The sequence below is a fragment of the Lepidochelys kempii genome, chromosome 10 (genome assembly GCF_965140265.1).
Source record: "Lepidochelys kempii isolate rLepKem1 chromosome 10, rLepKem1.hap2, whole genome shotgun sequence".
Classification (NCBI taxonomy): Eukaryota; Metazoa; Chordata; order Testudines; family Cheloniidae; genus Lepidochelys; species Lepidochelys kempii.
This window is the reverse complement of record NC_133265.1, coordinates 55,155,036-55,181,644: the sequence shown is the minus strand read 5'-3', so window position 1 is coordinate 55,181,644 and position 26,609 is coordinate 55,155,036. Positions and strand designations below refer to the sequence as shown.

At 41.2% G+C, this 26,609-nt stretch overlaps 1 protein-coding gene and 1 long non-coding RNA gene across 6 annotated transcripts in view; one reads left to right on the top strand and one right to left on the bottom strand.

Annotated features, from left to right (window-relative positions):
* The window catches only part of MTMR10 (myotubularin related protein 10), a 66,752-nt gene extending 43,244 nt beyond the window's left edge, over window positions 1-23,508 (bottom strand). Inside the window, exons 1-3 of one of the 3 annotated variants that reach the window (XM_073303672.1) lie at window positions 22,731-22,962; window positions 21,551-21,611; window positions 1,576-1,628 (exon numbers count right to left, since the gene is read on the bottom strand). In XM_073303672.1, coding sequence (XP_073159773.1) covers window positions 1,576-1,627 — 52 coding nt within the window. In that variant the 5' untranslated portion in view covers window position 1,628; window positions 21,551-21,611; window positions 22,731-22,962. Of the gene's footprint in view, window positions 1-1,575; window positions 1,629-12,175; window positions 12,326-21,550; window positions 21,612-22,730; window positions 22,963-23,008 lie in introns of those variants that run through there. The other 2 variants (XM_073303673.1, XM_073303671.1) reach the window with 2 other exon arrangements.
* LOC140894877 (uncharacterized) overlaps window positions 22,685-26,609 on the top strand; it is a 99,835-nt gene continuing 95,910 nt past the window's right edge. The window contains exon 1 of one of the 3 annotated variants that reach the window (XR_012153974.1): window positions 22,685-23,020. This is a non-coding gene — a long non-coding RNA (uncharacterized lncRNA). The remainder of the gene's footprint in view (window positions 23,021-26,609) is intronic. The other 2 variants (XR_012153975.1, XR_012153973.1) reach the window with 2 other exon arrangements.

Genomic DNA, 26,609 nt, shown 5'->3' with positions numbered 1-26,609 from the left:
AGACTATTTAGATAAGTTAGATTAATTCAAGTTGACAGGGCCTGAAAATGTTCAGGTCATGTCAAACCAACCTAATTTCCTTCTTTGAAAGTGTTACTGGCCTAGTGGAGAGGGGAGAAGGGGGGAAGTAGTAGACAGAATCGATCTTTATTCTAGTAAGGCTTTTGACACAATCCCTCATGACATTCTCATAAGCAAAATAGTCAAATGTGGTCTAGAGCAGGGATTCTTGACCTTTTTCTTTCTGAGTCTCCCCCCCCCCCCACTAGAAAAACTCCAGGGTCAAGTGGAGGGCAGCCTCGGGGCTCCGAGCTTCAGACACCAGGTTGGGGGGGTGTCCCTCAGGGTTTTATACTTGCAGGTTGCTGGGGCTCAGGGCTTCTGCCCTGTGGGGCACTGGGCAGGGCCTCCATAGGCATAGTTTGACTTCTATTTCATGGAGTCAGCTATGCACGGTAGGGAGGGAGGGTCGGTCACCTCACCCCCGACTCACCTCAGCAGACCACCCAGTGTGTTGCAGGGGGAGGGAGAGGTGGCTCAGCTCATAAAGTTCAAAAACCGCTCAGGGTTCAGGCAGGAAGTAGCTAGGGATGGTGTGCAAGCCGGGATATAACTCAGGGTGCAGGGAGAGGGGTAGTAGGGGCTGTCTACATGAGCTAGAGGGTGTGTGAGATCAGGGGGCATAGCTCAGGGCGCAGGGAGTTGCTGCTCCCCAAGGGTTCTACCAGCCAGATCTAGGTCCCCCACCCAGGCAGCTCTTACCAGCGGCACAAACAGTGAAACGGGGCTGGGAGCTGGCTGCAGTCCCAAGCACCAGCAGCAGACAAGACCACTCCCTGGCACCAGCTGCCCCACACTGGCTTCTAGCCTGGGGATGCGACCTGTTCAGGGGGGGCAGGGAAGAGGCAGAAGTGGGGTGGTGGAACTGCCCCTGGGACTGTCCCACTCTGGTTAAGGCAGTGCAGTTGGGGGGGGGAGCACATCCTCCGTGCTCCTTCCAACTCTGCCCATGGGCTCAGGACTTCAGCTCTGTAGGGCTCCAGGGCTCGTGGACCCCCTGAAACCATCTCATGGACCCCCCAGGAGGCCGTGAACTCCCAGTTGAGAAGGCTGGCTTAGATGAAATTACTATAAGGGGCGTATACACAACTCTTTGAAAGAATATATTCAAAGAATAGTTATCACTGGTTTGCTGTCAAAGGGTTGGGGGGGGGGGAGACCATATCCAGTGGGATCACACAGGGGTCTGTGCTGGGTCTGGTACTTTTCAATATTCTCATTAATGACTTGGATAACGGAGGGGAGAGTAATCTTGTAACTTTTGATAAATAGGAGAATGGATCTGAAGTTAACAAGATGAAATTCAATTGAGACAAGTGCAAAGTATTTGGAAAAATCAAATGCACAAAACAGAGAATTACTGGCTAGGCAGTAGTACTGCAGAAAAGGATCTGAGGGTTATAGTAAATCACAAACTGAATACGAGCCAATAATGTGATACAGTTGTGAAAATGGCTAATATAACTCCAGAGTTTAACAACAGCAATATCAGATATAAAACAAGTCCAACTTTACTTGGTAGTGGTGAGGCCTCAGCGTGAGTACTGTCTCCAGTTCTGGGTGCCATGCTTTAAGAAAGAGGTAGTTAAATTAGAGAAAGTCTAGAGGAGAGCAACAAAAATGATAAAATGTCAAGAAAACCTGGCCTATGAGGAACCTATGGGGCATGTTTAGACTTGAAAAAAGAAGCCTAAGGGAGGATTTGATAACAGTCTTCCAATAGGTTAAGGGCTGTTATAAAGAAGACAGTGATCAATTGTTCTCCATGTCTACTGAAGATAGAACAAGATGTAATCAGCTTAATCTGCACCGAGGGAGGTTTAGGGTAGATATTATGAAAATCTTTGAAATGCTAAGCAGGGCAGGATTAACTCTCCTGTGGGCCCAGGGCTATTAGATTTTGTGGGGCACCTGGCGGTTTGCACTGGGAGAGTGGGCTCAGGGCTGGGGATTGGAGTGCGGGAGGGGGATGTGGGGTGCAGGCTCCAGCCAGGCGGCACTTACTTCGGGCGGCGGTGCAGCAGGGCTAAGGCAGGATTTCTGCCTGCCACGGCTCTGCGCTGTGCTGCTCTGCTCCCCGAGGTGGCTGGCATGTCTGCATGCCGTCCGCTGTGCATGCCCGCAGGCACCACCACCGCAGCTCCGAATGGCTGCGGTACCTGGCCAATGGGGACAGCACGCAGAGATTCCCTGAATGCCCCTAACCTAGGGGCCGCAAGGGCACATCAGCGAGCCAGCCCTTGCAGCTGCAGGTCCAGGGAGGGGTGTCATGCGACAAGGCTTGGGGACCGGTCTCCGGCCTGCAGCGGGCTGCATGAAAAGAAGCCGCAGGCCGCATCTGGCCCACAAGCCTGCAAGGCCCCCTTTAGCCCCTGCATTAATCTAACCCTGATGCTAAGGATAGTTAAACACTGAAATAAGCTTCCAATGGAGGCTGTGGAATCCTTGTCACTAGACATTTTAAGAACAGATTAGACGAACACCTGTCAAGGATAGTCTAGGTCAGTGGTGGGCAACCTGCGGCCCATCACGGTAATCCGCTGGTGGGCCGCAAGACAGTTTGTTTACATTTGCATGGCCGCCCGCAGGTTTACTGTTCCGCAGCCACTGGGAGCTGCAGGTGGCCGTGAAAATGTAAACAAACTGTCTGGTGGCCTGCCGCAGATTACCCTGATGGGCCGCAGACTGCCCACCAGTGGTCTGGGTATACTTGGTCCTGCCAAAATGCAGGAGGCTAGATTAGATGACCTCTCAAGCCCTACATTTCTATTAAAATGCCAAAATAACTTCTATGGAAGCAAGGAAAGGACTTGAAAAATTCATATTGCAAAATAAATCAAAGACTAATTGGCGTTACTATTTAGCAATTAAAGTATATACGCATCTGTATGCTGGTAGTTCAATAGCATATTTAGAGAGGCATGTTTAACAAGATTTTTAACTAGCATAACAGTTTATATTTGTTCCAAACATAATGGGCAAAATATACATGGATCTGAACACAAACAATTAACTTGAATAATTTCTTAACTAAAAAAAGTGAAGTTAAATTGAAGTCTTCAGGCATCTTCAATCATTTAACTGGCTTTTGCTAGTTGTCCTTGTTGGAGAGTAGAATACTAAAATAGTGTGGGTTTATTAGCATGCGCTAAGCATTTAAATGTAAATTTTCTCTCATCCACTTCTAAATGAATCTTCTGTTCAGCATGCTCAGTAGAGACTTTGAAGTTCAAAAGGAAAAAAATTCTGATGAGATTCTACTTATAAGCTCATGAAATACTTTTTAAAGCTCTTTTTAGGGAATTTTTGTGAGCTCTTACAATGTATTAGCAGTACCACAAAAGCTCAAGAAATAATGGTATGCTTGTTAGATGATACCATCTGTTCTTAAGATTTTATATAGTATCATTTCCCAATGAATTTCAGTTTATACGTATTCTATGTTCAGCATATTACAGTGATCAGTTTGAAAATACTAATACTCTATTATATGCGTATTACATTTAAGAGTTGATTTTAAAACGTGAAAATTAGACCAGTACCCATATTTTCCAATAGGATAGCCTGATACTGTGGCTACTAGTAATTGGAAAATGAGTTGATTATGTGTTAGTATAGGATGTCATTTAAAAAGATAAAACAGACTCTCTCATTTTCATATGGTAGTCTGTATATCAGTTTTAATAATTTTATATAAAAGTATAGTGCCTGAAGAGTGCTCAGTTTTTAAAACAGAAGAGATGAAAGAGTTTACAGGTAAATTTTAGAAATACGCTGAGTGAGAACGAACAAAACAAACAAACAAAGTACTGGTGTGGATGGTCTGACCCAACCTTAACTTCCAAAACCAAATTAAACATCTCATTACATTTGACTGATTATATTGGAGGTGTTGCACAGTACATCAATCTGCTTACTTATATTACACAATGAAGATTCCCAAAGTATGATTCTGCATAAACTGAATAATCATCAGTAACTATTGGAGAAGATGGTTATGTTTTTCAGCCAGTTATTTTAAATTATAAAATAATTTAATCTTTTGTAACTTAAGTCATGGATACAAAACAGACATGTTTGATAACAGCAGCAATGGACATATTGAATTATAGTAGTGCAAGTTTTGTCAACTTTTACATCAAACACAAAACTAGATGTTCTCAAGAACTAAGCATATTTTAAAGGACTTCTCTGTAAGGCTGTTTAGTTGCCAGGAGGGGGGAACAAAAGAAGTGGTATAGTAGTTTGTTTAGTAGGCAGTTAAAACTCATATGACATTTTGTTCTCTTTCTAGGCTCTCTAGTGACTTATGGTATGAACAACATTTGCCACTGGTCAGAAGTCAGTGGGAGGGAAAAATTAACTGGCAGCATAGTGCCCACGTTTTTTGCAGAATATACAAGGAAAAACTAACAGATTTAATTTTAAAGTAGACTCAAGCAAAACCATTTTTCTGTCTGGTTTCTATACAGCCATAACTAAACTACATGAAACCGTTCCTAGCTAGAAAAATAATTCAGACAGATGTTCATAAAATACTTAACATATCTGTACAAGTCAGAAACTTAAGATAAAAACAGATCTCAGTATTCTTGACTGTAAATTAAGAACATCAATATGAAATGGTCCACAAATGTAAGTTTGCATCCAAAATCTAAATTCCAGATAATTCATAGAAGTGGACAGAACTCATAAATCAGTCCTTTATAATTCCCAAAACAAATAAATAAGTCAATGCACAGAAACATACCACAAAGTTTACACTGGATCTTAAGATACGATGTGTATGCAGATCTATAATAGCAGCTAGTGTTTATAAACTGTTGCTCTGCTTATGTTTGGTTCATTTTTAAACTTTTTTGTGGTATGAAAGATCAGTTTGCAGAAGTAATACACCAAAAAAATCTGGAAATTAATCAAAAAGAAGTCTCCAATTTATGGAACTAAAGATTGGTAATATTTGCAGAAGCTCAAAATATAGTGCAAAAAGAAAAACTTCAGAGAACTATTTCACACACATTTTTTCCAAATAAAATTCCAGTAATTTCTGCAATGGTGAACAGAGCACCACACACATGATGGCACTGACTTCAAAAATGAAGTTAAAACAGTTTCAGGTGCTACATCAATGCCTAATGCCTCCTGCTAGCTTTGGTAGTTTTACAATCTCAAGTTATTTTCCCTTTTTTTTAAAAAAAAAAAAAAAGGGGGGTGAGTGGAAGGACTAAGATTCTAATCCTGCAGTGTGATCTAATATCTAACTAAAAAGTTAATGAGATGCCAGTTGGCCACAGGGCTTTGTGCTAGTCAACTGCATTGTGAAACATAAACCTATTTAATAGACTATGTCTGTGAAACAGTGAAATTGACTATACACAAAGCAAATCTAAAGCCATTTTTCTTTCAGTTATAGTAATGTTAGCTGTTACTTAAACATGACAAATATATTCAGACAGTGTTACTTTTAAGATCAAATAGCCCCTATTCTGAAGTGCTGAAATCTAACAGACAAAAATACAATACAACATATGAAAGAAGTGGTTGCGATGTGGTAGAAGAGAACTAAGGAGATCATACTATTTTATTAAACAAGAGTCATGGGTTTTACAGGAGAAATTGAAGGAGAGGGAGGACATTTAACACAGAGAAAGGAGTTTTAGTTTTGGGGTGGCTATTTTTAAGGCTGTATCATGGCAAAATTCAGCCTCTACCACAGTACCCACAACCAAAGTTCAACATCGAACTACCTTTTTTACTTGTTTGAATTCAGGCTGCTAACACAGTCAGAATAAAATTAGGGGGGAAAATTGTAACTGGCCCTTTTAAGAGGAATGGGATCTAGTGCACCTGTGACTCCTCGCTGACTCCTGAGTTTTAAGAGAGGAGACCCTGTCCATACAAATGGGAGAGCCCAACAGACTGAGTAAGAACTATGAATTGCATGTGGTGCATTTCTAATGACACTACTGTGTGTAATAATCCAGGTAGTTACTGGAGAAATGTCTGTCAATTTAAGAATGAAAGTGTTAGATCTGACAGTCTGGTCTGAAGTCAAGGGAAATAGCGAAGATAAGAATACTGGAAAAATATACAAGGAATGTTGGGAATTAGATGGACAAAATGCAGCCTGACTCAATATACTTCCTCGTGCTCATAGGGTTTAAATGCACGTAAGAGTTAAGTGAAAGAGGACTAGAAAAGAGAAAGTTGTCCCATATGACAGATAAAAGTTTAGGAGTTTATATATGATAAATAGAGTCATTACCGCTGAATATATACTGACGGATCTAAAGATGAAAAAACAGGAAGATGGGAGCAGCCTTTTGCATCCCTGAGACTGGAGTTGAGAAATCAAAAGAATACTTCATTTTGTAGCCACTATGACAGCTGAATTGGTAGGAATAATGTTAGCATTAAACTGATAAGGCTCACTGCAGATCTGTTACATTTTCAGATTCATTATCAGGTATTCTGGGAATTAAAAAGGGTACCTCACAAAGCAGGAGTGATCTAATAAATGAAATATTGTGTTTGACTGAGTTAATATGCTCAGGCATGACCACAGTACCAGGCTGGATTGCAGCACATGCTGGGACACATGGCAATGAAATAGTTGATAAGGAACTGAAAAATGCTTTTAAAAAAATGGAGAAATTGATATAAAAAAATCCTGAGTAAGCAGGAGTTTAAAAGTTTAGTTTAAAAAGTCAAGAATTGTGGACCAAGGAGAAAAGATGAATAAGATTCTATGAAGTATGACCCAAAATAGAGGATAATGCACTACTCCAAAGTTATCAAAGGATTAGTGAAGGACTCTCATTTAGACTGTTAACTGGTCATTGTGGTTTAAAGAATAATTTATATTTATTGAATAGACACAAGGACATGTAACACGTGAAAGATTGAACAAACAGCTGATCACTTGATATGGGAAAGCAATGAGTGTTCCCAGAAAAGAAAGGCTCCTTATGAAGAATTCAGACGCTTTAGGGTGACAGAATATACTATGAGGGATTTAGTGAGAGTATCAGGAAAGTGAGGTGATACTAAAGTTCTATTACCTTTTTTAAGGATATAGAGCAGGGTAGGAGTGCAGTGGCATGAATGTAAGAGGAATATAGTAGGTGGTGGTTATAGATTGAGTCTGCTTTGCCATAAAGCATAAGATGAAGAACACTCAGTCAATCAGTCACAGATCGTTGGAAGATGACTGCTGCCAGAGATCGGGAGACTGGAGGTCTTCGGGGAAAGCTGCTGAGCACAGAAAGCTCTCCACAGGCCCTCCCTGGAAAGGGGGAAGAATTATCAGGAAGCTAGTTGAAAGGCTAGCCTGCGGACCTTCCTGAGGCTCAGAGCCCTGGCTAGAGAAGGCTGGAGGCTGAGAGCTGCAGAGGCTCTCTGAACTGAAGCTGTAGGGCCAGAGAAGGCGAGGCATGGTGAGAGACAACAGAGCTGCACCAGAGTTGAGAATGGTAAAACTCATGGGAGTCACACCAGAGACCTTGCACAAGATGAGAGGTGCCATGGCTGTACTTCATGTGTAATAAACTGCTGGGTCTTGAAGACTGAATGTACAGTTTAGACCAGTGATACTCAGATTGAGGCTCGAGAGCTGCAAGTGGCTCTTTAATATATCTCCTTATGCTCTTTGCAGCTGTCATAAATATAAAGGGAAAGGTAAACCCCTTTGAAACCCCTCCTGGCCAGGGGAAAGCTCCTCTCACCTGTAAAGGGTTAAGAAGCTAAAGGTAACCTCGCTGGCACCTGACCAAAATGAACAATGAGGAGACAAGTTACTTTCAAATGCTGGGAGGAGGGGGAGAAACAAAGGGTCTGTGTGTCTGGCTATATGCGGGTTTCTGCCGGGGATGGACCAGGAATGGAGTCTTAGAACTTTTAGTAAGTAATCTAGCTAGGTATGTGTTAGATTATGATTTCTTTAAATGACTGAGAAAAGAATTGTGCTGAATAGAATAACTATTTCTGTCTGTGTATCTTTTTTGTAACTTAAGGTTTTGCCTAGAGGGGTTCTCTATGTTTTGAATCTAATTATCCTGTAAGGTATCTACCATCCTGATTTTACAGGGGGGATTTCTTTATTTCTATTTACTTCTATTTCTATTAAAAGTCTTCTTGTAAGAAAACTGAATGCTTTTTCATTGTTCTCAGATCCAAGGGTTTGGGTTTGTGGTCACCTATGCAAATTGGTGAGGCTTTTTATCCACCATTTCCCAGGAAAGGGGGGGGTGCAAGTGTTGGGAGGATTGTTCATTGTTCTTAAGATCCAAGGGTCTGGGTCTGTAGTCACCTAGGCAAATTGGTGAGGCTTTTTACCAAACCTTGTCCAGAAAGTGGGGTGCAAGATTTTGGGAAGTATTTTGGGGGGAAAGACGTGTCCAAACAGCTCTTCCCCAGTAACCAGTATTTGTTTGGTGGTGGTAGCAGCCAATCCAAGGACAAAGGGTGGAATATTTTGTACCTTGGGGAAGTTTTGACCTAAGCTGGTAAAGAGAAGCTTAGGAGGTTTTTCATGCAGGTCCCCACATCTGTACCCTAGCGTTCAGAGTGGGGGAGGAACCTTGACAGCAGCATACATTAAAACACTGATTTAATTATTAACCAGTCTAAGCTATTCACAAATCAGGACATTGACTGTTATTAACCAATTGTAGTTGATAAAATAGTAATACTTTTTCAGTCATTTTGCTGTGACAGAGAGGAGAGAGACAGAGAGAATATATATGAATGTGTGAATATATGTGAATTCATTGTTTCATTTATGATAATACTATATATTCATATTTAAACATTCTGATAGGGGAAATATTTAGGTTTGTGTGTGTAATATTTCCCATCAGACTGTTTTAAATATGAATATATAGTATTATCGTAAATGAGACAATGAATTCACACAACTGTGGCTCTTTTGGGTACTGCTGATCAGTAATTCGGTTCCTGAACCACTGAGGTCTGACTATCACTGGTTTAGACTATGCTGGTGAACTCTGGGTTATGGCTGTGGGACTTCTGTTACTGTTTATGTGCATGTAACAAGTTTCTTTTGTAACAAGTTAGCTCAGCAAGGGCTATATTCACACGTTTGGAAAGCCTTTGTTGGACTACTTCTGAGAATCACTGAAGGGGAAACTGATGCAGGTGCACCTGTCATGCTGTGACTTGATGCTGAAGACTGCCCCAGGAGGGGCCAACTTGTCACAGCCTGATACTACTGAGAATCTGGGTATAAGAAGCTGCCCCTTTTCATACATTTTCAAGTAATAATCCATTATTTTGAATTTATGGGTGTCCTTCACCTTTATAATAAAAATTGTTTGAAGAGAATTTAAATATACTAACTCAAAGCAAAAAGCCATCCACACATACTTTTAAATATTCATGTTGCATGTCTTCTTTTCGATGTTGTCATTAAATCTCCACAGCTGTCAAATGAGTACTACATTTAAAGAAGTCACCTATCACACACTGCATAAGCCATACTATGTAAATCTGCTCTCTTTCAAGTGACAAAAGGGCAGCCCCTAGTTGAAGATGTACTGTACATTTCAACCAGTGCAATCATAATGTACAAAAGAGGGAGTATGGAAAGACTGTATGAACAAAAGGGTGGGGTATAAAAGGCACTAGCTGAAAGGTTTGAGTGTGCATGTGTATATCTACTTTTCCACAGAGTGCTTTCCAATTGAGAACTGAGAAAAGCTATCAAATAGTTGAGTGATAACATATCTAGGTACAAAGTTAAGCTTACACTAAAACTTCTCTACTTTGCTAAGAAGAGTTATCTGTAGTCTTAGGAGCTGCTTCTGCTGTCACCAGCTTTACACTACCTGAACAATGAAGTGAGTGCAGAAGCAGGCCCTCAGTCTTACAAAATTTTTATTTGCTCTTCATTTACAATAAGAAAACCACATAAGGCCATATCTGAAGGATCTACAGCATACAAGGTTCTCTCTAGACAAAGAATAAAACTATATTATGTGTAACAATGCTCTGGCATGCTCAGCTGACATGGTTATACAGCCAGCATAGTTTAAGCTCATCCACAAAATAGCACATTTCCCAAAATTGTGGGAAACATGATTCAGAACCATTACCTTGTACTACTCTCTGTATGTGTGCAGTGTACTCACAAGTGCATTCAAGAAAATATGGACAAATAACTCTGTGTGTCTTTCACATGTTACTAAACTTTAGGATATCCTCCCATATAAGTGATATAGGAAGTAGGACTGGTTAGCTCACTTAGGGCTGGTCTACACTTACTGGGGGATCAACGAGCAGCCATTGATGCATCAGCAGTCAATTTAGTGGGTCTAGTGAAGACCTGCTAAAATCGACTGCAGATTTCTCGATCCGGTGGAGTACAGGAGTCGATGGGAGAGTGGAGTAGGGGGAGCAGGATGGATAAAAATCAATGATTTAATAAATAAATAAATAGGATTTTTTATTTAATCAGTTTTTTTTTATAAAATGCTTTTTGAGGAAAAAGCCTATCTAAAGACAGTTTTAATTAAGATACATTATAGCTCCAAGATATCTCATCATGGAATAGGGATTATAAATTCTAAATCTATAGCAGGGGTAGCCAACCTGAGCCTGAGAAGGAGCTAGAATTTACAAATGTACATTGCCAAAGAGACACAGTAATACATCAGCAGCCCCATCAGCTTCCCCCTGCCACCTCCCAAAGCCTCCCACCTACCGGTAGCCCCACCGATCAGCACCTCTCCCTCCCTCCCCGCACCTCTCAATCAATGGTTTCGTGGCGTACAGGAGGCTCTGGGAGGGAAGGTGAAGGAGCGAGGGCACGGCAGGCTCAGAAGAGGCGGTGTGAAGGGGTGGAGTGGAGACAGGACCTGTGGCAGAGCTAGGAGATTGAGCAGTGAGCACCCTGCGGCACATTGGAAAGTTGACACCTGTAGCTCCAGCCCCGGAGTCGGTGCCTATACGAGGAGCCGCATATTAACTTCTGAAGAGTTGCATGGGGCTCTAAAGCCACAGGTTGGCCACCCCTGTTCTATAGTATGAGACAATATATTCATGTAAAGTTTAAGAAAAGTTTTCTAAATGAGTTTCAATAGTTCATGGATTATGGACCCAATCTTATAGGGATCTAGGGGCTTCTGTATAGATTATTTAGGTTAATCTTTCTATCTACCCAATGAGACTCAGTGCTCAGTCTGGAAGATACCATCAGAGATGCTTAGTTTTGTAGTTCTCGGACTGTGGATTTGTGTCTCCAAAGATAATATGCTTGTTAACAGCAAAAATGTTTTTAAATAAATAAATATATAGAGGTAAGAAATAACAGACCTCAACCCTATTGTCCCTCTGCAAATTTGTGTACACAGAGTCAATCCCTTACCTCTCTCTAAAAGTGCAAAGTTTCAAAAAGTTCAATGAATACAAGATTGCTGGGGCAGAGTAGATCTGGAGAAGGAGAAGAAATCTGGAGACAGATGTGAGAAGGGAGGGACAGGGAGCAGAAAGAAAAGTGAAACTGTTTGAGCGGCATATTCCAGAAGTCTTGAGGTCTTTCTGAGTGTAGCCTTCATTGATTTGAGATCTACCATACCATTCTCTCACTAGAAGGGAAAACCTATAAATGGCAGCAGGCTGTAAGAGAGACCCAGTTTGGGAATATTTTAATGAAGTTCCCTTACCTGTGGGTAAGACAGGCATGCATGCAAAATGCAAACAATGCAACAAAGAAATGCAAGGCCTGGTTTCCCGAATGAAACAACATCATGAGAAGTGTTCCTTCTCAGGAGGAAGCTGCGTTGAAGATGATGAAAGGAACATGTCTGAACATGTAGGATCTTCAGGTTGGTAAACATTTTTATTTCATGCTTCTTTCTTAAGGACTGCCTGTTTTCCTTCTGGTCTACTCTTGAATTCTCATGTTTCAGCAAAAAAAATATAGTTGTTAGTCTATGGTACTATCATTTTAGATACAATAGTGATAAAAAAATAAATACTTGAAAGAGACAGATCTTCCTTTTACAATTTCACCTTTAAAGTAGTGCTGAGTGTCAGTGAATGCAATGAGTAATACTAAATGAGCAGTAGAGTAATAGTAATAAATAACTGCACTGACTTATTTTGTTTAGAAGAATCCATCCTCAACATACAGGATTCTGAAGACTATCCACCTTCAAGATCAATCATTTTCCTATAGTTTCAGAGTTATCTGCCAATGATAGTGTTTCAGTCATATCATGTATGTCACATAGCCACAGTATATCACCTGTAGCAAAAAGAAAAAAAAATCTCCATCTAGAAACAACCATAGATAAGTTTGGTCTTAAGAGAAATGTTGAACACATGCTGAGTACACTGACGCCTATTTCTGTAGCCTTAAACAAAATGCAGAGAAATAGCTATTTTATTGTGGACGCTGTTGAAATTTGGAAGGAACTGAGTGAGATCTTAAAAAGAGAAATATGCAATGACAGTGTTAAATTACAAGCATTAAAAAAAAACGACAAGCACTATCTCCATCTCATTTTCTTGCAGATATTCTCAATACTCGGTACCAGGGTCAAACCTTAACTGCTGAAGAAGAGGAGCTGGCTATAACATGGACATGCAGCAATCATCCCTCCATAATAACAATTAGAATAAACTTCAGAGCTAACAGTGAACCATTCAAGAAATATATGTTTGCTGATGATGTTTTAAAGAAAGTCAGACCAGTGAACTGGTGGAAATCACTTAAGTACTTGGATTCAGAGACTGTTGAAGTGATAATCTCTCTTTTAACAGCAGTAGCGTCTTCTGCCGGTGTAGAAAGAATATTTTCTTCCTTTGGACTAATCCATTCCAAATTGAGAAATCGTTTGGGACCAGAAAAAGCAGGAAAGCTTGTTTTTCTTTTCCAAATTATGAACAAAACAGGAAAATGAAGGTGAAGATGATTCAGCTGGCTGCAGAAGCCAATATTTTAAGTTTCTCATGCTGACCGTCTATTTAATTTTTTAAAAAAAAACATTTAACTATTTTAGTTAAACAATTTTAACAAAAACAAACCTGATTTTAAAAAACTTGACTGTTTAACTAAATTCAAAAATTCATATGCTTGTTTTGTTAAAATATTCTATGTTTGCTGTTGAAGAAAAAAATCCAGAATACATAACGTTGTTGTTTTAGTTAAATAAAACAATTTAAATGTCTGTCTGGTAATGTTCTCCTCCTAATATAGCATGGCAAGAAAATCCTCCAAATGTTTATGATTAACCTGTTGAATTGGAGATAGTTCACCTCCAAATGACTTCATGAATATCTATTTCAATTACCTTTGGTAAATGAAATAACCAAACAATCATTCATTTTCTGATATAGCTGTAAAACTAATCTGAAAAATTTGCAAAATAAATCACTTTAAAAATGTATAGTGTGTACCTTCTAAAAATGAAACCTACATCTATATCTTGAGTTGTGAAGAATATGTATTAAGGTTATAACAACCAACAAGAATGCACTTTTATGTAGAAACCCATGATTAAATCAAGTCTTCCTGAATCAAATCCACCCTGATAAATATATCAGAGGGATAAATACCAGAGAGGGAGAGGAATTATTTAAGCTCAGTACCAATGTGGACACAAGAACAAATGGATATAAACTGGTCATTGGGAAGTTTAGACTTGAAATTAGACAAAAGTTTCTAACCATCAGAGGAGTGAGGATTTGGAATAGCCTTCCAAGGGAAGTAGTGGGGGTAAAAGACCTATCTGGCTTTAAGATTAAACTCGATAAGTTTATGGAGGAGATGGTATGATGGGATAATATGATTTTGACAATTAATTGATCTTTAAATATTTATGGTAAATAGGCCCGATGGCCTGTGATGGGATGTTAAATGGGGTGGGATCTGAGTTACTACAGAGAATTCTTTCCTGGGTATCTGGCTGGTGAATCTTGCCCATATGCTCAGGGTTCAGCTGATCGCCATATTTGGGGTCGGGAAGGAATTTTCCTCCAGGGCAGATTGGAAGAGGCCCTGGAGGTTTTTCGCCTTCCTCTGTAGCATGGGGCACGGGTCACTTGCTGGAGGATTCTCTGCTCCTTGAAGTCTTAAAGTCCTCAAATAGTGGTTTAAACAGCTCAGACGTAGGTGAGAGGTTTCTCGCAGGAGTGGGTGGGTGAGAGATTCTGTGGCCTGCGTTGTGCAGGAGATCAGACTAGATGATCATAATGGTCCCTTCGGACCTTAATATCTGTGAATCTGAGGGGGAGTTGATGGGAGAGTGTCTCCCGTCAAAATCGCCTAGTGTGGACCCTGTGGTAAGTAGATCTAAGCCCTGGTCTACACTATGAGGTTAGGTCGAATTTAGCTGCGTTAGGTTGATTTTATAAGCGATGCGTCTACACACCAACCCCGTTCCGTCAACCTAAAGGGCTCTTAAAATCGACTGCTGTACTCCTACCCGGCAAGGGGAGTAGTGCTAAAATCAACCTTGCTGGGTTGAATTTGGGGTAGTGCAGATGCAATTCGACGATATTGGCCTCCAGGAGTTCTCTAAGAGTGCTCCAATCTGACCACTCTGGACACCACTTTCAACTCCGATGCACTAGCCAGGTACACAGGAAAAGCCTTGGGGAAATGTTGAATTTCATTTCCTGTTTGGTTAGCGTAGCGAGCTCAGCAGCACAGGTGCCCATGCAGTCCCAGAACCACAAATGAGCTCCAGCATAGACTGAACGGGAGACACTGGATCTGATTGCTGTATGGGGAGAAGAATCTGTGCAGGTTGAACTCTGATCAAAAAGAAGAAATGCTTATATGCCAAAATCTCACAGGGCATGGTGGAGAGAGGCTACAACAGGGACAAACAGCAGTGCCGTGTAAAAGTTAAGGAGCTCAGGCAAGCCTACCAAAAGACAAAGGAGGCAAACGGTCACTCCAGGTCAGAGCCCCAGACATGCTGCTTCTATGATCAGCTGCATGGCATTCTGGGGGGGACCCTACCACTACCCCACCACTGTCCATGGACACCTGCAAGGGGGGAGTCTCACGCAACAGGGAGGAGGATTTTGTGGATGAGGAAGAGGAGGAGGACGACGAGAAGAAGAATGCGCAGCAGGCAAGCGAAGAATCCATTCTCCCTGGCAGCCAGGACCTTTTCATCCTGGAGCCAATACCCTCCCAAGGCAGATTCCCAGACTCTGAAGCCAGAGAAGGCACCTCTGATGAGTGCACATTTGTAACTACACTACAGGGTTTAAAAGCAATTGTGTTTAACATTTGATTTGCCCTGAAGAATCGGGGTGCATTCGCGGCCAGTACAGCTACTGGAAAAGTCTGTTAAGGTGTCTGGGGGTGGAGTGGGAATCCTCCAGTGACATGTCCATGAAGCTCTCCTGGAGGTACTCTGACCAGCCTGACCAGTGGAGCTACTGAAAGTGGTGCCAAGCTAATGTGAATTAACTTCCTGCTGCCCTATGCAGTCCCTTACTTGTCCTGCCTTATGCTCACTCCCATTGAAGTTACTATGCTTCTGAGACTTTTCTAAGCTCTGCAAAGCAGATGTGGGTGGGGACAGGAAAACACAAGTCAGAAAATGGTTTGTTGTGGATGGGAATCTTAGAGTAATCCTTAGAGGACTGTACGTTTGCTCACAACCCCTACACCTGCACTGTCCTGGGTGGTGGAGATCTTTAGCCCTGAGCGGCCTGCCTTCCCCCATACAGCAATTTAATTTCAAAATGTCAGCTAGTTCTGGGAGCTGTGGACTTCTTCAATTTCATCAGTTTTCACTTAGATGGTGGAATCCCACCCTAGCTCTGAAGTCAGAAGGCTTTGGTTCACATGACTCCCCAGTGTTCCAGCACTGCCATGATCCTTGATTCAGCATCCAGTAGAGGAATAGAGATCAGAAGCTGTATAGACACAAATAGCAACTGCTGGGCAGAACACTTGTAATCTGCTCTCCTTTTCACAGCAAGAGAGCTTGGCTGAATCAGGAAGGTATTCAGGGTTCCACGCCAAGGAGTAGGATTGGGCTTCATAAATGTTCCTTAATTTATTGAAACTACAAAGACAAGTCATTCCCTTGAAATGGGAGATTTAAGACTTCCACTGGACAGAGACATGAAAAAAGCCACACATGTTTTGTGAACTCTCAGATTCCTGTTTTTCCCATTGACGTGCTGTGCGTCTTTGTGCAAGTCACTACTTCTTATCCAGACTTCAATTTTCTCATCTGAAAAGTTGGAAAAACTAATCTTACCCCCTTTTTATAAAGCATTATGAGATGTGCAGATAACAGAGCTATGTAAGCGGTAAGTACATATGTTCACCATTTGGATAGACCATAGTGTTGGGTTTAAGATGTCACTTTACCACTTGTAAAAACAAAAAAGGACCTTGGTTTTCATTAAGTACTCCTCCAGGAAGCACAAATTGGATACTATAATTTCAAAAGTTATTGGGAATGATACGGTCTACAAAAGCTGGATTTTAAATCTTCATCTATACAGTATTTTTAATTTTATTGCTAGGAAGTGGAGTCACAAATGGAAGGTGAACAAATAGCACAGTGATATATATCAGTTTTCCTACATCCTGGCTAAACACTATACCGCGATTTAGACTTTAAACAAAATTCAGAACAGAGTACGTGCGAGCAGAACAAAAGGTCCTGGGTATGAACAACATGAAACAAAACTGTTTTTAAAAACTCCACTGAGGTCTATTGTCAAGTTGCATGTTCTGTTGCACAGCGTGGTTAGCAATTCATCTAAACACAAGACAGCTGGAATATAATTAAGGACACATTCTGTATACTATACAATTTTGAAAATGCTTAGGACAATGTCTCAAATGCTATAGAACTTTTTAGTGGAACAGCGACTAGTGTAATCAATTCCCTGAAGACTGTTTGTAAGCAGAAAACTTACACACAAGATTTACTCTAATATACAATTTGTAGAATCTTTAATCATAACTACAACTCCACAAAAGTAAGCCAGCTAGTATTCTATTAACTAGGTATGTCACACTGGGGTGGGGTGGGGGTGTAGGCCAGACTACTTTGCTTATTAGAAATATGTTTAAAATGTAACCTGTTCAGATCATTAAACTACTATAATAAAACAGAGGAGAAACTATTGCTGAGGCCAGTGTTCCAAACAACTGTGGCAAGCATTCTTGATCAGGAAACAGGACTGGAAGAACATAGAAGAAGGTAAAAGAAAACAGATTTTAATTCTGAATATAATTACATATAAAGAAACTTTCAAACTTAATTTGAGAATGAAAATACTCTGAGGCCATAAAATGATTAGTTTTTCACGGTCTACTATTACAGTCCCAGTACTGACAGCAATTCTGATTTTAAATGCAAGACTTGTGATATTTGCTCTTCTTTTCTTAGCTCCCCACCTCCCTGGAGTCATGCGATTACACTAGATTCTGAGTTTTCATTTAACAAAAAAGGTAAGCCTCCTGGTGGCAGAGAAAAAGATTGAAAACATGAACCCTAAAGACTCAATTTATTCTTAATAACATCCCGGGATTTTTGAATGCTTGGGGTTGGCAATACTGTAGTCCAGTCTCAGCACTCCACCTACAGCCTCCACCCCCTTTCAAACACAAAACAAAACTTAGAAGACAGCATGATGAGTATTTCACCAAACTTCTAGCTTTGGATTCTAGTTTCTACGAACTCAATTGCTTTCTCAAAAGTACTATATTTTAGGAATTAACAGTTTGAGACACCAGCTATTTGCAGTTGTCAGAATTACTAAAATTAATAATTACCCTAATTTACAGAGTTTCATCTCAAAGGATTATAAAACTATTTAGTAACTATATATCAGCCCCTAAAGTTTAGCTCCACTGGGGTAATATATGGTGGCTTTTTTAACAGCATAGGCAACATTATACAACAATTATTGTCAGGGAATCAAGAATACCATATTCAGTTAATTGCAAGGGGAAGACATGTAAAGCAGAATGTAATTAAATAAATTGGAATTTGGACAGAAACTTGGCTTTATGTCTCATTGAGAAGTCAACACCTATGGCACCACAGTGTGTATGTTTATAGACTTTTCTATGGCATGAACTATCTTCAGACATGCACTTAAGCACATGCTTAGCCTTAACGGAGGTAGTCCCATAGAAGTCATTTAATTTATCCTGTGAAATTCTGAATTACTATCCACCCCACTTTATGGACTGGAACCAGGCATACAAAATGAAGCAGTTTGCCCAAGGTTACACAGGAAAATTGTGGAAGAATGGAACTCAGATCTCCCAAGTTCCAGCTTAGTGTCTTAACCACAACACTGCACTTCTGCCCCCATCATGCTGGAGCACTAATTTGAATTAACTCACCTCTCAGACCAATTACAGAACAGCTCTAACTGGTATAAGTGATTTCCTGAACAAATGCTCCTAATGCAGAAGAATGGAGACCTCAGGAACGAATGGCGGTAATGGGAATGAGCAGGCAAAATACTCAACAATTCAGAGTACGCAAAGACCTATCCCCTCTTGGGGAAAAAGAACAACCTGAATTTGTCCTTAAAAAACAAACTAACCCTACACTTTGCTGCTGTAATGTAGCATGTAAAATATTGAACAGCATAAAGACTGTTTAACTGTTTTCTACAGATAAACAACAGTCTTCGCTGTTTGCAAAGTACCTAAGTTTTATAAGCCACAGAACAATATCCCATCCTTTTTTTTTTTTTTAATAAGATGATGCAGTCAATCAATAATTACTCATTCAGGTGAAAATAAAATACTGAACTCTAACCAAAAAGATTCCCCCCCCCTCACACTTTCTGCGCACTAAACTTTATCTCAATACGTAACAGGATTGCTGTATTTAATACTGCTTGATGATTAACAACAGTCAAATGCCAGGTAGTAAGTAGTTGAAATAATTAACGTAAACACAGTTACTTATTAATTCTCTTGTTCACTTTGAGGGTTGTAATGTCTAAGTCAACTTAAACAGCTGATTACATAGAACCACAGAAATGAAGGGCTGGATGAAACCTTGAGAAGTCATCTAATCCAACCCCCTGTGCTATGGCAGGACCAAGTAAATCTAGAACATCCCTGACAGGTGTTTCTCCAACTTGTTTTTAAAAGCTTCCAATGATGAGGACTCCACGACCTATCTTGGAAGCCTATTCCAGAGTTTAACTAGTCTTATAGTTAGAAAGTTTTTTGTAATAATCTAACCTAAATCTCCCTCACTGCATCTTAAGCCCATCATTTCTTGTCCTACCTTCCCTGGACACAGAGAACAATTGACCACCATCCTCTTTATAACAGCCCTTAACATATTGGAAGACTTATCAGGTCGCCCCTCAATCTTCTTTTCTCAAGACTAAATATGGCAACTTTTTGTAACTTTTCCTCATAGGTCAGGTTTTCTAAACCTTTTATAATTTTTGTTGCTCTCCTCTGTATTCCTTCCAATTTATCCACATCCTTCCTAAAATGTGGTGCCCAGAATTGGACACAGTCCTCCAGCTGAGGCCTGATCAGTCCCGAGTTGGGTGGGACAATTACTGCCTGTGTCTTACATACAACACTCCTGTTAATACACCCCAGCTGTCTTTGCAGCTGCATCATGCTGATGAGTCATCTTCAGTCATCCTTTTCAGAAGTACTATCACCTAGACAATTATCCCTCATTTTGTAGTTGTGCATTTGATTTTTCCTTCTTAAGTGAAGTACTTTGCACTTCTCTGTTTTGAATTTCATCTTGTTAAATTCAGACCAATTCTCCAATTTGTCAAAGTTATTTTAAATTTTAAAACTGGCTGCCAAAATGCTTGCAAACCCTCCCAGCCCATCTGAAGATTTTATAAGAATACTCTCTACTCCATTATCCAACTCACTAATGGAAATATTGACTAATACTGATCCCAGCACTGACCTCTGCGGGACCCCACTAGATATGCCCTCCCAGCAAACCATGCCTAACTACTCCGAGTATGGTCTTTCAACCAGTTGTGCACCCACCTTATAATAATTTCATCTAGGCCACATTTCCCTAGTTTACTTATGAGACTGTCATGCAGAACTGTATCAAAAGCCTTATTAAAATCAAGATATATCATGACTACTGCTTCCGCACTATCCACTAGGTTGGTAATCCTATCAAAGAAAGAAATTAAATTGGTGTGGCATGATTTTTTCTTTACAAATCCATGTTAACTATTCCTTATAATCCCATTATCCTCCAAGTCCTTACAAACTGACTGTTTAATAATTTGCTCCAGTATCTTTCAGGTATTGAAGTCAGGCTGATAGGTCTATAATTCTCTGGGTCCTTCTCCCTCCCCTTTTTAAAGATAGGTACTATGTTTGCCCTTCTGCCATCTTTAGGGAACTCTACTGTCCTCCAGGAGTTCAAAGATAATTACTAATGGCTCCAAGATTGCTTCAGCTAGTTCCTTAAGTACTCTAGGATGAATTTCATCAGGCCCTGCTGACTTGAATACATCTAATTTATCTAATTATTCTTTAACCATGATAACAATGTCCCACTAAAATAAGTGATACTTTAGGTCATCTATTTTTCTTATCTGTATTTAAATATATATGCTTAGATCTGTTCTAGCAAAAATACTTCCACAAAATCCAAGCAACGTTTTCAATCGACCACCATACTTATTGCTCTAATTAGTAAGGAACAGTTTGTGATTCAAATAACATCTCTAGTATACGGAATTTTTAATGTCAGAGCAAGATTTTATACTTTCATGTTTCTCTGAGATAATATAGCTAAATCAGAGGTTTTATTTTCTTAATAAAGAGGTGGTACAAACAGTGGGACATCTTGGATTCTGATATGAACTACTGATTATAAAGAATGATAAAAAGCTACTCCTTCCTTCCATCACACTCTCTTGAAACAGTATTATGCATTAGTATTTCCAACTATTTTACAGGTTCAAAAAGCTTAGAACCAGATACTGGATATTCAGTAAGAGAAAAAGAATGAAGGCTTTAACACAGAGCTCCAACCCAGGTCACACAGGCAGGGCTAACCAGAGGCACAAAGGTCTGCCCATGTGGATCCAACTGCAAAATCAGAGCCTAAATCTGGTGATCCAAAGAGAAAAACCCCTAAACACTGTGTCACAAAGGCTATCAAATTACAGTGCTTACCTGTTGCAGATAAGCAATAACAAGGCATGAAATTTACAAAACTGTAACAAAATGAACACCTACCTATGTTTAGTTTCAAGAGTTATCGAAACAAAATTAGAAAATCTCGCACAGACAAGAGTCAGTAGATTTTCTTACTGAGTTACAAGCTGCACTCCCTTAATTACTACTTTAAGGGTAAATTAAAAGTTATTAATTACCGGTCAAACAGTAGAGAAAAATAGAGTTACGTGCACGCTATTAATCCTACAAATACTACCAGAGTGAATAGAAGGCACTTAAAAAAACAGCCCGATGTAGACCTCTGACAAATCCTTGATTAATATTTACCTGGCAAAAGTACTGGTTCCAGTTTTTTAATCTTGGGCTCTGGGGTTATTTTGTCTTCAACCTGAAACACAATAGCAACACCACAAAAAAGTAAAATACTTATAAAATTAAAGATGTACATAGATTTTCTGATCTTCTTGGAACCACTTTTTTAGTTTAAAAGTTTTTGAGTCCTAAGGTTCAGGTCCCAATTCTGCAGAGATTTACACACATGTTTATGCTACACACTCCATAGACTTTAATGGAACTACTCATCGTGTGTAAACTTGAGCACATGACTAAATCTAGTCTTTGGGGTTCCAGTAAGAGCCTGTCTGGAGAGGCCCTAAATTGCTGGTCCTGCAAAAAGATCTATGCATGTGCCTGCACAGACTCCCAGTGATTTAAATGAGGTTCTACGCAAGTGTAAGCATCTATCTATAAGATCAAAGCCTAAATTTGATTATTTTTAAAAGGCATCTTATAAACAATTTTATGTTTAAATTCTAGACCTTAAAAAAAAAAATACCCAACCCTTATCATTAGTTTAAGCAGGTACAGAAAACCTCAGTTGACACAATGTAACTGTTTACATTTGCCATAGAGATAAGGATGCCCTTCCCAGAAAAAAACAAAACAAAACAAAAAAAAAATTTTTCATTGTCATTTCTACTTTATGAAAAAATGTGAAAAAATATCCAGTTTTCTATATTTGGCCATGCGTATTAATATGACAGCGCATCCAACTTTTTAACTAGTAAGCCACACCCCATAAATCTAGATTTAAAAGTCACTCCTTGTTTAATGCACTCCAGAAACTCACACTGAAGTTTAGAACCTTTTCATACTAGTTTTACTGAAACATAGCATTTTCTTGTTTTATTGTCAGTTTTTGATTTCAAGTTAGTGACAATAAGTTTAATGAGTACTGCAGCAGCTTAAATATTTGCATATAAGGAACAAGCACTTATGTTCCAACATTTGACTAGTGCCAAAACAAGGTTCTAGCACGTAATCACTGTAGAAAGGAAAGGAAAGTCGTTCACATACAGCTAAAGTTAGTACAAACCATCCAAACTTTTCTTAGGTTGACAAACTTTAATTAGATCATGATTGTGTTTTCGTTAAAAAGTTGTTGCTTGCCTGTAGTCGCAACATAAATGAATCTACATAGAGTTTGTGCCTGATTGGGAAGACAGACCTAGACAAAAACCGGCCAAGTCCAGGGTTGCTGCTACCTTCGCTCGCGGGGCGCTACCCAAGGAAAGTTTTCCCCGCACAGCCGAAGAGGGGTCCGGCTCACGCGCAGGTGCTTTTTAAACACCGCCGAGAGCCATTACCGGGCTGATCAGTGTTGCTGAGGAGAAGGAGGGAAGCCCTGTGCGAAGCTCGGGGGAAGGCACCCCGAGGAGACCCGTCCTCTGCCCGCAGCTCTAGCGCCCTACGCCGTGGGGGGAAATGGACAGAAAGGCCAGTTACCTGCGGCAGAAGGTAGGACTTGAAGGTGGGTTTGGCTGGCTTGAGCGAAAACATTGCGCCTGCCCCCGGCAGCCCCCGCAGGAGGCTGCTCCCCGGGTGAGGCAAACAGCGGGGTGAGCCCCCAGTCCTGCCCGAGCCAGGCGGGGTCCGAGCCCTCGAGCTCCCCCCGGCCCAGAGCTGCAGGTTCCCGGCGCTCTGGAGTTACGAGGCGGCAGAAGGCAGCACCACTGCGCCCCCGTTCCCAAGGGAGGAGTCAGCCGGCTGGGCAGGTCCGGCCTGCGGCGGCCCCGGCCCCTCATGGAGCCCGCGTCAACCCCGCTGCTCCCGCCCCTGCGGGCCGGCGTGGGGGCGGGCGCGTGTGAGGGTAGCCTCCCAGCCCTAGCAGCTCCCTGCCCCCGGCAGCAGGAGGCGGCGGCTGCTGCGGCCTTGCTGGGCCCCGGAGGCTGGGGCCTGGGCGGCCATGTTGGAGGCGAGGCTGAGTCTGTACGGCAGCGCGGAGGGGCCAAGCGGCCGCCCCCAGAGGCGTTCCCCTCCCCCAGCCGCTTTCCCAAGCCCCTTCCCCTGCTACGTGTGTGTCCCCACCCCCGCTCCGCAGGACAGGCGGGGCCGTTCCGGGGCCATGTGCCAAGCAGCAGCCCCGAGCGGGATCTCGGTGATCTCCCCGCTTTCCCCGGGGCTTGGCTCTGCACAGCCTCAGCCTTGCCAGCCCCAGGGAGGGGGGAGCAGCCTCCCTCCCTCCCTCGGCGGGCCCCTACGGCTGTGGCTGCTGCTGTGGCTTTCAACTTACAAGCCTGATTTTGCCCCACCTCCCTGGACAAGGTCCTTTCTGCTTCAGCAACCACCTAGAGTGGGGGTTTTGTTCATGCACGCACGTTTTGAGGTTAACTAGACAAGCTGCTTTTGAGATATCCGGCCCATGAGTCCCCAGAGCTGGCTTCTGGCCTGAGACGACAGCCTTCTGGAGGGTTTCAGGCCTGGTTTCAAAATCTCAGGCCATTGGGTGTGGCTATGGACCTCATGGCAGCAGCACCGCAGCTGTGATAGTGGCATCCAATAGGCTACAGCAAAGGCAGCTTTTGGCACCTGGAATCCCACTGTTGTCAAAAGTTACTTTGTCAGGAATAGCTTACGTTCAAGATTTCAAACAAACAATAAAATATATATGTAACACCATATGTAATATTTGTTTGACTGGGTAAAACGTGTGTGTGGTACGTGCGTTCGTTCCAGAAGAAAACCTCAGGCTTTTCCATTCCCTGTCATAGGCAGCTATGGGTGTACTTACATCACTTTTGGAAAAACTTTAATGCCCCTCCCCTCCCCCATCCCCTTCTCATGCAATCTTACTTACCAGGATCAAAGAGAAATCTGAAACAAGAATGTAATAGCTAGCTAGTCTATCCCTTAGTGGGAGAAGAATCAGACTCTATGGCCATATTCTAATTCTATTCCCATTAGGCATGTTGAATTAAATCCATAGATTCCGTAGCCCTGATTCAAGAAATATACTTAGGCAGGAAGGGTGCTTAAAAAAGTGAAGCAAAGTACATGGGTTTTAGGCATGTACTTAATTTTAAAAAGATATGCATACACTTAAGTGAACCACTGAATGGTAGTGTTATCCCTCAATGAACCCTGACAGCTTATACTTTCCACAAGAGGTTTGATGATGGAAAATTAAGCAAACACTTATGCACATTTTAAAAAAAAACCAAAAAACACCACTTTACTCCTGTGAGAAATTTCATTGAAATTGGCCTGTGAAGTGTGATAGGATTTAGTTGTCATGGGTAATTTTTTAGTTAGTTGTAATCCAAAGGGGATTGAGATCACTAAATCCGCAAGCAGCATTCTGTCTTTAGCTAAAATCATAGGCCAAAAGGAAAAAAATGGGCTGCCTGTGATTTTCTGAGGTAGATTTTATGGAATAGTTGAGCTGTATTTCTAATATACAGGACCTTCCTCCACAATGCTGTGGAGTATTTAAATAGTTTTGCAGTAGTACTGTATAACATATAGAATTTGGGCACAGAGGGAGATGAATATAGAACTCATGTATTAACATGTGGGAGCACAAAATATATTTTGCTCAAACAGCTCTGTACTGCAATGTACTGCACATGCTGGCCCTGATCCAGCAAGCATGTGCTTAAACATTAAAATTATGGGCCTGTTCACAGGCTTAAAGCTAAGCATGTGCTTTGTAGGCTCAGGGTTAGAGTACTGAGAAACTTATAGGCTCAAGTACATGAAGGACTTGTCTATACAGGGAAATTTACTGATATAATTCTATTGGTATAACTTCCCATATGGACACGCTTTTTCCAGTTTAGCTTATGCTACTGCCAAAGCAACACACTAAAGCAGAAAGACATTCTTATTCCAGAGTCAGTGTGTCTACATGGGGATTTATACTGGTATAGTATAAATACACTTGTATAATTATGCCAGTAACTTTCCATGTAGACAAACCGTAAAAATGATTGTGGACTGGGTTGGAATGGCAATTGGGTGTTACGCAGTAAAATGTAACTGGTTGTCATTTGGCTGTAGTCCCCACAGTCACAAAGGGGAAACACAAAGCCCACATTGTGGGGGGAGGAGGGGAGTGAGATCCTGCCTTCTTTACTGTACAGTTAACCCGTTGCTCTTTGTTTTCATGGAGGAATTTACCTTCCTTAGTGCTTAAAGCTAAGGACTAGGAGTTCCTGCTCCTGACTGGACTTGGCCCTTATCCAAAGTCCATTGAAGTCAACTGAATTGATCTTAATGGGGTTAGAATCAGGATCTTTGACCCCAGCCTCAACCTGGCTTTACTTTTTGTGCTTGCAGTTATCTGTGGGAACAATTTACGTTACTGAGCCGTCTTTGTACTTTGTGTACCCACAAATCCAAAAGGTCAAGTGACGTGGAAAAGCGAGGTTAACTTTTTATTTTTAAATTGTCTCGTAATCTCTGTATACCTATACAATAAGAATATAGTATTGCCTTTTTTTTGACCCAACTGCCTAGTCAAAGTTTTGGGCCCTGAAAATGTTTCAGTTGGAAGCAGAAATTGATGACAGCGTCTGTTATTTTCTTTGATGCAGTCTTGTTTATTTACAAGAAATACAGGACAAAGAAAAACGAACAGAGGGCTAGCTTATTTGCTTACAGTCTCAAGACTCTTGGGTAGCACCAGACCCAGAACCTTCCTCAAGGCTTTGCCACGGTCACACTGTGCTTGGCTCTCTTCCTTCCTCTGAGTCTCATTTTTGTCTGCTCTGCCTTCCCCTTTTCCCCCAAAGACCCCCAACCCAGACAGTACAATACTCAGCAAAACCCTGCTGCCCTCTCAATGCAAAACTCCTGGGTAGGTTCACAACCCCTTTTGTCTTAGGTGGTGGGTTTTTGATTAACTTGTCCTGATAGTCATGTTAAATGATGCTAAAGAGGCTTAATGATCCATGCACTCACCACTACCTCTCAGCATAAAAATATATGTGCCTTCAGAACTTGGGTGCTGAATGTAGTAATAAAATCTTACGAAGAAGAAACCTAAAATTACAGCTCTGGAAAATATTTCTATTTAATGGACAATTGTATATTTCTGTACATTGTA